At 40.0% G+C, this 10,678-nt stretch overlaps 1 protein-coding gene across 20 annotated transcripts in view; it reads left to right on the top strand.

Moving 5' to 3' along the window:
• LRP6 (LDL receptor related protein 6) overlaps nucleotides 1–7,818 on the top strand; it is a 134,414-nt gene extending 126,596 nt beyond the window's left edge. For 19 of the 20 annotated variants that reach the window (XM_026087298.1, XM_026087312.1, XM_026087300.1 and 16 more), the window contains 4 exons: nucleotides 522–752; nucleotides 1,973–2,109; nucleotides 3,294–3,391; nucleotides 5,219–5,696. In XM_026087298.1, coding sequence (XP_025943083.1) covers nucleotides 522–752; nucleotides 1,973–2,109; nucleotides 3,294–3,391; nucleotides 5,219–5,510 — 758 coding nt within the window. In that variant the 3' untranslated portion in view covers nucleotides 5,511–5,696. Of the gene's footprint in view, nucleotides 1–521; nucleotides 753–1,972; nucleotides 2,110–3,293; nucleotides 3,392–5,218; nucleotides 5,697–6,181 lie in introns of those variants that run through there. The other variant, XM_026087297.1, reaches the window with a different exon arrangement.
• The last annotated feature ends 2,860 nt before the right edge of the window (nucleotides 7,819–10,678 follow it).

Below are 10,678 nucleotides of genomic sequence, written 5' to 3' on the forward strand. Positions count from 1 at the left end.
TAATTGAGAAAAGGGAGTGCTGATCTGTTGCACACAGTGATAACCTAGGCGCTTATGTGATTTAGGTCAAACATGAAAAGTAGTTACTCTCTTTAATGACAAGAAGAAGCGTAATTGGAGTCCCCAGCACAGTGCCATCCAGAGTCTTGGCCAAAGGTCCTGTTCACTCAGTTCAAAGGTTAGCCCTGCCTGTCAGCATGCATCAAGTTCCGGACTTGGTTCATCAGATCATCAGACCCCCTGCACATGCACATGCAGCACATATCCTGGTATGAATGGTTCAAAGTCCTCTGTGCATTTGTGGAGCTCTTCATGTGCACAGGTGGTGCTCATGGCCTTTCAGAGCCTTCAAACAGACCTGTCCCAGTGCCTGTTTGTTCCTGCCACATATTAGTTTGAAAGCTGCCTACAGAAGTAGAGGCTTTCATTTTTCCTCTGTGGAAAGGTGTCACAAAAGCTGATGTTGGTACATGAAGTTGTTAGATTAGCCTCTATAGCATGATTTTTCTTTTTCCTTTCAGATACGACAGAGGAGCCTGCGCCACAGCCCAGCAATACAATAGGCTCCATCATTGGTGTGATCCTTACTGTTTTTGTGGTTGGAGCAATGTACTTCATCTGCCAGAGAGTGCTGTGCCCACGCATGAAGGGCGATGGGGAAACTATGACCAATGATTACGTGGTGCACGGACCAGCCTCTGTGCCTCTTGGTTATGTGCCTCACCCAAGCTCTTTGTCAGGGTCTCTTCCTGGTGAGTAAATGGCATGTACCTTATCCTGCCCTTTGGCACCAAGTAGTTGCAAGCTCAGCATATTGTGCGTGCACGCACAGTAGATATCTGTTCCAGAGGCATAATTCTTGACATCAAGTTTTTGGAAGACTAGAACATGAAGGCTTGTAGCCATCCTTCATTATAATCGTCGGCTGCTGTTTTAGTCATAACCCATGCCATCTACAAGCACCCAGATACTTAGCTGAATCATAAGCTCAAGTAGATACACATACTATGGGAGTTTTCTTCTTTTCTTACTAAAGAAGCCTCTTTTTGGTCTATTGTAATAGCAACAGCAAAGTGTCATGACAGTACAGAGTAATACAAAAAGAGATTTATATTCATGGAATTTTAGCCAGAATGTAATTACTCTCATCTGATTTGTAGACAGGACTTGTATGCTTGCGGAACTTCTTATAAAGTCTGTAATGATCAGCAACAATTGTGGTCTCAGCTTATTTCATTTGATGATAATGTGCAATACTGCACTTAATTTATATGCATTGCTTCTGTATATAGTGATTGAATATGTACTCTAAACTGTGGCTTTGGATCCAGCAGGTTCCAGTTAGAACATATAGTTTCTGTGTGACCGTTATAGGGTTAAAATAATGCACTAAATTTCTTGGCTTTCTGTAATAAACTGCTTTCATAAGAAGGTCTTTGGGCAGAATTTTCACCATTATTTGGAGCACAGTTGCATGCCTCTCCACTTCCTGCTTGGACTCTCTGCTAGCATGCTTCAGTCCAGTCGCAAAAGCTTACTTACAGGGTGGAAATGAAAGAACAAACCCGTTCTTCTCTTGCACGTATTTCAGTTCCTTAGTTGAGGTGGTCAGAGGCAGTTTTCATGTTTTTTTCTGAGGCATAGAAATAGTGCCCAAATGCCTGTACTCTCAAGTCTTTTCCAGCCATTCAAGTGAAAGGAATCTATTTGTCTTCACACAGCTTTAGTGTAGCCCAGTGCCAAGTCTGTGGCTCAGTAGTTGATAGAGAAAACCAACACATTTATCCACTGATCATCTTCATTCCAGTTCTCCATCAAGGAGTGCTGAATTTGCTCTTAATATCGAAAGGATTAATTTCAGGAGTTATGTGTTTATACTGCTGTTATACTCTAGACTTTTTTTTAACTTTCTTTTCTGTGTTTGCTTCCAAGATTTGAATATTGACATACATAAATCTTTGTTCTTCTTTAGGGATGTCTCGAGGTAAATCTGTGATCAGCTCCCTCAGCATTATGGGGGGAAGCAGTGGGCCACCCTATGACAGGGCCCATGTCACTGGAGCCTCTTCCAGTAGTTCTTCAAGCACCAAAGGCACTTACTTTCCTCCAGTAAGTCATTCTGTTATCCGTAGACCTTGAATAGCTTTCAGTGAAGTGCCAGTGCCTTTCTGGGGATAATTAATTGACAGATGAATGTTTTGTTTCAGATTTCTAACCTAATAAATCTATCTGAACATGGAGTAAGTGATTTTGAAGGAGAAGGGAGAGGGGATTGTATTTTTCCAAAACAACATAGGAATTTTCTACTAATTTTTAAGTTTTAGAGAGTTCAGTGCCAGAAAAAGATATTAGATTAGATGTCTGGAGAGAAGAAAAAATCCCTGTAAATGTTGAGCAGCGCTGGCAGAGTGAGCTCCTTTCATTATGCTCTGCCATGTGCCTCTGGCAGTAAGGCTATATGGTTCATTCTGTATAAACCTTTGAAGGAATTAATTTTAATATCACTGTCATGTTACAAAGTAAACAACTGTCTTGTAACTCCATAGCACTCCCCTAGTCACAGACCATGAGTGTGCTGAGCTAGATGCTATATAAAGTTGGTACCAGTCCTAAAGGGCTCCCTGTCTCTTTACTTTTAGCACTGTTTGTTGTTACTTTAGGTATTTTTATATGAAATATAGCAAGCCACTATCAAGTGTTAATGAGTTACATGGTCAGTCAGAGCAGGCTGAACTCTTAAACTACTTTCAGTTCTTAGAGTCAACCCATCATTTATATTTTTAAACCACTCTAATCCAAATATTGTTTGTACAGTAAGAGTGCAACTGTATAGGGAACAAATGCTTGCACTGGACAGCAAACTGCAGATACTATAAACAGGATAATACTTAGGGACTACAAGCTACTAGGGGCAGACATCTGCCAGTTCGCCTAGGGCAGTAGTATCCCTAGTGACAATCTAGTATTGAACAGCCAGCCTCAGCTTTACTTTTCAGCACTGGATATGTCAAAATATCAACAGCAGTCAGCATTTTTGAGAGAACTTAGTAAGAGCTTCAGTGGAAATGGGAACAACAGGGGTTTCCAGGGAGGTGTCTATTGAAGAACTGGAGAATAAACAGCAGAAAAATCCTGTTTGTTGGGAGGGGCCAGGCATGCAATTCTGAACTTAAGGTTTCTGTTCAACAGGACTAAAAAGAAAGTCTATAAAACTGGTGTTCTTTTAATTCTCCTTAATTTCTTTCCTTTTTTTTTCTTTTTTTTTTTTTTAAACTGTGACTCTTTTTTCTTAGATTTTGAACCCACCACCATCACCAGCTACTGAACGTTCACATTATACCATGGAATTTGGTTATTCTTCAAACAGCCCATCCACTCACAGATCCTACAGGTAATTATTGTTACAATAGCTTCCATCAGGACAAAAGCAGTTACTGCAGAAATGCAGAATAAAGACAGTCTCTGCTCCACAAGAATTACAATCAAAGGCCCTAATTCTGCAAGTACTTAAACAAGTGCTTAAATTGGATCACTTGTATCGTGTCACTGAAGCATGTGCGGAAGTGTAGCACTGTTGAGGCGAATCATGCAGTAAGTGGGTTAGTGGTACACCTCTCGGGCCTATTGCATTAGGGGGAATAACAGCACTCACTTTTGTCACAAAGTTATCTAAATGCCAAAAAGAATTGTTATCATGATAGTTTTATGAGACAAAATTATTTAGCCTGCAATGAGCTCTGCGTTGTTTGAAGTCTCTGCCATAAATAATTTGTTACGTGATTATCAGGAATGATATACATGCAGCAAGAGGAGGAAAGTTGGGAATATAAAGGCTAGTGTTTCAGAAGTAACATTAATATTATGGCCTAGATAAAGCACAGAAATTCTGATTTGACATATTTAGGGTTAATCTCTAAAACAGGTTGTTAAACCTCTGCTTATTTTCCCTTTGGCAAATATTTATGGACAGGTAGGCTTTATCCCTGTATTATCTGAATGCATCTTTCTCATCTTCCCTCTAAGATTTAGAGTTTGTTACCATCTTATTATTTATTTAACTGTTTACCAAAAAATAAAGGAAAAGAGGCCTACCACCCAGGGGTGTAAAGGTCCCCTCCCATATCGCTAGTAGATCTGGTCAATGCAAAGAGGTAGCTGTATTTGGCTATTGAAAGAAATGCCTCCCTAACACAGAGCATTTGGGGTTTTTGGATAATAAGGTCTCTGGGGCTGAAAAGACATCTCTTCTCCATTAACAGAAAATATGGTCTCTGTTGTGCAGAAGGTCAGACCAGATGTTTATAATGGTCCCTTCCAGCCATATGAAAAATCCTTAAAAATGGCTAGTAATTTTGTAATGAAATAAAGCCAGATCTTGGCACCAGCATGAAACATGCTGATCACTGGTTAGCTGTGTGACTTTGAATAGTATTAATGGTATTAAGGCTGTAGTGTGGGAATGAATGGTTTCAGACTGCTCCTCCACCCAAAAATAAACCCTGTTTTTGCGACTCCTGATCTTCAGTCTTTCCTAACATTCTGACCTGCATATAGAGGAGCTGCATCCCACTGACCCCCAAATGCTGACTTCAGGGGCTGGCAGCTGCAGCTACCAACCACCTTCCTTTCTAATTTGTTTTCTTTACGTTATCCCAGGCTCACTTTAAAAATGCTTTCTGGTAGCAGCCTTTGCAAATCCTATCCCAGTTGCATTCTGATAGGTGCTTCTCCTGCCTACTACAAATGTGTTCGGTGATTTTTCTCCCTCTCCCTCTTGTTCTTTCTTGATATTTCTCTCACCTTGGAAGTTAGTATCCATAAACTGGGTAATGGAAACAGAGCATCAATTATATATAAATGCAACACAGCTGGGTTTTTCCACTGTGCCCTGCCTGCCTCACTCTTAGAGGCACCTTTTCCTACCTTGGCTGGGGCCTTAAGGGCTCCGTTGTCTGTCAATAATGAGTACGAGCATGCCTTAGTTACTGTAATTTGACGGGGGCTCTCATGCAAAGGTTGGCCATCTTCAGGGGGGCTTCAAGTTTGCTGTTTGTTCGAGAAAGAGGAGTGGGATGCTCTGTATCCACTGCAGTGGGATTGACCTGCTGCATGTTTCTGCCTTCACTTATCTGCAGCTTGGCTTGCCCGCGGGTGCGTTGCCCAAACTGTGCGGTCTTTCCCTACACTGACACTTCTCCCCTAAATGTCCCTGCCACAGCTATAGGCCTTATAGCTACCGGCATTTTGCGCCCCCCACAACACCCTGCAGCACGGATGTCTGTGACAGCGACTACGCACCCAGCCGGCGGGCGGCCACCGCTGCAGCCAAAGGCTACACCAGTGACCTAAACTACGACTCGGAGCCGGTCCCCCCGCCGCCAACACCACGCAGCCAGTACCTGTCAGCAGAGGAGAACTACGAAAGCTGCCCACCCTCGCCGTACACAGAGCGGAGCTACTCTCACCACCTCTACCCACCACCACCATCCCCCTGCACCGACTCCTCGTGAGGGCCAGCCCCCCCCTCTGTTACCTGCCTCCGCCACCAAAGTGTAAATACAAAATGTTCTGCTGGGGAGGGGGGAGGGAGCCCTCGGCGAGGTAGGACAGTGTACAGATAAATGTTATTAAATGGGGTGGAGGAATACTGGAGATATTTGTATAGAAGAGAAAAAAAGGATATTTATATATTTTCTTAAACAGCAGCTGCTGCTTGTGCCATAAGAAGAGAAATTTTTGTATTGAAAAAAAAAAAAAAGACCCAGACATTTGTACAAAAAGTTTTTATTTTTGCAAATGGAACACAAAAACATGCCTTAATCCAGTGAAGTGACTGAGCACATAAGGAAATGGAAGGACCAGGAGGTGTCATTTGTCCAGCAAGGTCAGATGTGGGGTTTATCAATACCAAAAATGTTTAAAGTTATTAATAATAAAGAAGTCCGTCTCAGAGCAGCATACCATAGATACTTGGAAGTAGCCAAATAACCTCTATGTTAATTATGGAGGGCCAGCAATTAAAGTTAAACTTGAAGAAAATGCAGTCAGGACAGATATTAACCTTACACAAAGGGCTTTATCTTTTCTACTGGAATACAGCAATCATAGCAGTGAATCCAGAAAAACAATCACAGACTTTTTAAAATTAATACACCTCTGTTTGTTCTTAATGTATTTACAGAACTGCACCATTCAGAGCTGTCCTTGCTTCTGGGATTTCAATGATTTCATGGGGTATATTTTTCAATTTGTTTTTCTTATTGTATAGCTTTTCCTATCCTTTCTACATCCTTTCCTCCTTTCTGTGTCACTTTAAATCATAATATCCTTATTTAAAGTACTGCTAGAACTGGGCTGCTGTAAATTCTTCCTTTTTTTTTTTTCTTCCTAATTAGCATTGTCATACAGTGAGTGTCATGCTATACTTTGCTTTGTTCATTTTGCCAGCACAGTAGGTTTCTGTTTTGTACCAGGTCAGTGTGATTTTCACATGATTGACAAAGGTAATATGCATATACCTGAGTGATTTCTAGTCCCTTAAAAAAAAAAAAATTTTTTTTTTGACCTAGTGCCCACAAATGTCAAATATTTTTATACAACATATAATATAGACAGCATATTTATAAACTATAAATTTAACCATGGATTGTTAGTTTTGCTGTAAATGAATAATATATCCTTGCAGTACTTTCAGTGTATATTGATATCACAGTATACAAATCATATATATATAAAACATATATATATAAAAAATATATTATTTTTTCCTAGTAAGGAAGCATTTAACTTTCAGTGGAGCAACTTCCCACAGGAAATATATGTTTTTTTCATTGGAAGGATTTCCTTTGTTGTATTAGCTGCTCATGATTTCTGTTAGGCAAAACCGGTTTTCTCAGTATGATTTTGACATACCTCCTCTTTTGCATGGTGTGAGTTTAATACCTTAGTATTAACCACTGTGAATGTCAAATTTTAAGATATTCTTAACTGAACCATTTTATATTTGCATTCTCTATTTTTGTATTTTTTCTTGTTTAGCCCCTTCTCCTTTCAGCCTCACCATGGTGATTTTGAAAGGGAGAGTGTATAATCAAGTAAAAACACTATCTGTGTAGGTTGAGGAGCAACTTAGGATATCATTAATCTCTCTTTGACTCCAGTGCAGTGTTTTGAATTTGCTTTGACTGTAGTGGAGTTCACAGTATGCCTGATCTTGGATGGCATTATGCATTTACAACTTCTGTTGACTTTAAATCCATGTTGAAGGTGCTCGATGCCTTCAAAGATCAGCCCTCTAAATCTTCCTTTCAAAACAGAGGTACTGAGGAGCTTCTGCCTTGTAGCCTCTGGGCACAGGATGGGTAAAATACTCTTCATAGGTACCATTCTGTTTTTATTGTTCTCTGTTGCTTATTTCCCAGCCAGTTTCAACCAAAAGAGAAACAGGCTGAAAATGTGGCATGGGCTTTAATTCGGACTATTGACAGAATTAGTAACAAATGATTCTTGCTAGTGCTGCTGCTCATCTGGAGTACTGGAGCCTCCTTTGGTTGCAGCTCTGAGAAAAACAATGATGTTTGAAATTCCAGCTGTAATAACGGGTCTTGCTAATAGTCAAAGATACCCAAGGCAGTTACAGTTGATCTTTAGATCTGGTGCGCTAAGTTTTTTGCCCAGCTTCATTCTAGGTATCTAGGATTTCTGGTAGCTGTTCTTCTGGCTCTTCCTTGATGGTGAAGAAGCTTGTTTGTGTTCTCCAGCAGGATGGACGTAGAGGGTATTGCGAACTATAAGGGAACTCGAATCCATTTATATGAAGGGGGGGGGAGGGCGGGCATGATGGGACGGGGGGCATTGAGGCTGGCATGCCAATGAGAATCGAAGCTTGTACGTTGTTTACATTTTTTAATGTGCAGCATTCCGTGTGGGGTTCACATGTGGAAACTTGCACTAATGAACTCAGAAGAATATTGCATTGTTATATCTCAGTCCAAGTGCTTGTACTGTGATGGCAATGGTCTCTTCTTGCAAAATACTTTTTCAGTGTGCCAATTTCTGTTTGAAAAATTCTAAGGTGGTTCAGCTTAAGGAGTGGTATCCTCTTTCCGGTGCAGTTGGACTGCCTCACTGAGACTTCCTCTTGGAATGGTCTTGCTGTAGGTAAATCTTAAGTGTGTCTGCAAATGGACTATGCTGTCCAAGTTCTGTGTTAGTTTATGTCCAAATGTGACTCAGTTGAAGCCAATGGAGCGGGCACACAATTCAGCTTAGAATTTGATCAAGTCTTTCTGATAGATATATTTCACTTTGGGCATCAGGTACTTTGAGTGATCTGCCACTGGGAGGTTCATGTGAAGAGGGGAAAGTGGACAAGCTATGTTCTTCCACTGAAGATGACTGGTGTAGGGAGCAGGCTCTTTCTTGTTTGTATTAACCGAGGAATTTATTAAGTGGAAAGCCAAGGTCTGACTTTGCAAGTACAAATATTTTCCCAGTGATTCTAGAGTAAAATTCTGAATGAGCTGATGATCTGTGAAGTTCCTGTTAGGCAGATATCTAAATTAAAAAAGCAGTGATGCAAGTTGTCTGTGCACCTGGCATATTCCCAGTGAATAGCCATAGACTGATTGAAAACTGAGACTGAACAATTTATCTCTCTGCCATTGAGCCAGTCATGATTCGTATTCTGTCCTTCCCTCCGTGAGGGTCATGGTCTCTGCTGCTTCTCAGATTGACTGAGATGTTAGGACTGTAGATAACACACAAATGTCAATTCAGGAGATACTTAAGTGAGTGCATAGCATTAGCATGTAAGTAGTCTCATTGATGTCAATGAAACTGCTCATAATCTTTAAGCTAAGCACAAATGTCCTTATCTTGCATCATCAGACACATATGCAGTAGAGGACTTAACACAAGTACTCATTGTGCAGTTTTTACCTGAAAGTGTTCATAGCTTAGAGTTTGGGCATGGTAAATAGCTGGCACATTGAATTAGGGAAGGAACAGTTCATTGTAGTTTAAAAAATGTGATGGACATGAGCATAAAGTTTGAGTACTAGCCATTGCATGTTCAGCAGGAGCTTTACATGCTTAAATGACAAAATTAATAAGACCTATTCTTGCCTTTTTAAATTATACCTGCCATGTCATGCTGCATACATTTCATACCCTCCTCAAGAACACTTGTCACTTTTCCACTGCTTTTGTATATCAAGATATTTATTTGAAAAGAACTCAGATAAGATAAATGGAATATTAACCTAATATTTGCATTTGAAATAAAGAATGGTTTCCATGAATACGAACTCATACAACCTCTGCATATAAGTTAAATGAAATATTTTTTACAGTAATGCAATATATGCAAATGAACCAGTTGATATCAAAGGATTCATTTTGCTCTGAGGAGCTGTATCTTTTAGTGTTGTAAATTCCAAATTACTGCCATAACATTCCCACATTTGTGCTTGTACAGGTATGTGTATGCAGGTACACGTACCTTTGGTAATGTGAATTTAACTAAAGCTAATAATTTTCTCTCATCCATTCACATTCACATCCCAGCATTGGCAGATTCCGCCTTGCTGCCTTTCAAAGTGCTAATGCTGGGTACTGTTGTGCTGTCTCATGTAAGCTCAACTTCTTCAGTCTAGGTTGTAGGACAGACAGCAGAATACTTGCTACTTTAAACTTGAATAATGAATGCTGTGCCATGCTTGACAGGAGAGGAAGTACACTTTTGGTGCTGTGCCATTACTTATTGGATTCCATTCTGTAGATGACTAGAGTTCTGTGTTTTCCACAAATATATACAAATCAATCTGTTGTAGTCCTAGCCTAATTTTGAAGAAAAGTGCACCCAGACTGCTTGATGTGATAGGTGCTACAATCCACTGCAAGTGAAGGAGCATGCGGAAAATCCCTATTTATTGCATTAATGGGCTTTGCTGTCCCCAGTTTGTGCATTGCTTCTCTATTTATTATATCCGATTCTCTAGAAATGGGTGGTGTGCAAGTCTTAAATACAGATTCATTTGCTTTACTTTAAAAAGTTAAGCCTGTGTTTGTCACACAACACTGTTACGGACAGAATCTGCTTCTGAATGTCTACCTTGCATATTGCAGATTACTATTTTTACAAAAAAAAAAAATAGCTGGTTCATTGGGTGCAAAAATAACTTGAACCTTGTTATTCAGAAATAGCTTTCTTTAGGCATGGGTTTTTTTAATTGCATTGTGGTGGGGATATTGCTTGAAAATTAAACTTTAACTTAATTGAAAGGTGGCAGATGCACCTTGAAAATGAATTAGGAATGACCCAGTAGCTTGAAAATGGGTGCAAAGATTCCATTACTTTCTAAAAGAAGTAAAATAAAATAGCATACTGATCTAAAATAGGCAATTTTCTTTTGTAATCTTCTTTAAAAAGGACAGATCAATGGGTGATGCTGGAATAACGTTTATAGGGACTGGGTGATCCGCTCCAACAGCAGGGCAGAGTAAGTAAACTGTCTATATTAGATTCAGGCCAGTGATTGTCTTAATAGAATAGCTGCTTGTGATGATGAAGCTATCCGAGAGCAGTCCTGTTCCCCTCTTGTAAATGAACAAGGAGCAGCTTTGAAGTCCTGATTAAAATGGCTGTAGCCTTAAGCCAGGCAATTAAGAGTCAGTG

This window comes from Apteryx rowi, unplaced genomic scaffold, assembly GCF_003343035.1.
Source record: "Apteryx rowi isolate R43461 unplaced genomic scaffold, aptRow1 scaffold_712, whole genome shotgun sequence".
NCBI lineage: Eukaryota > Metazoa > Chordata > Aves > Apterygiformes > Apterygidae > Apteryx > Apteryx rowi.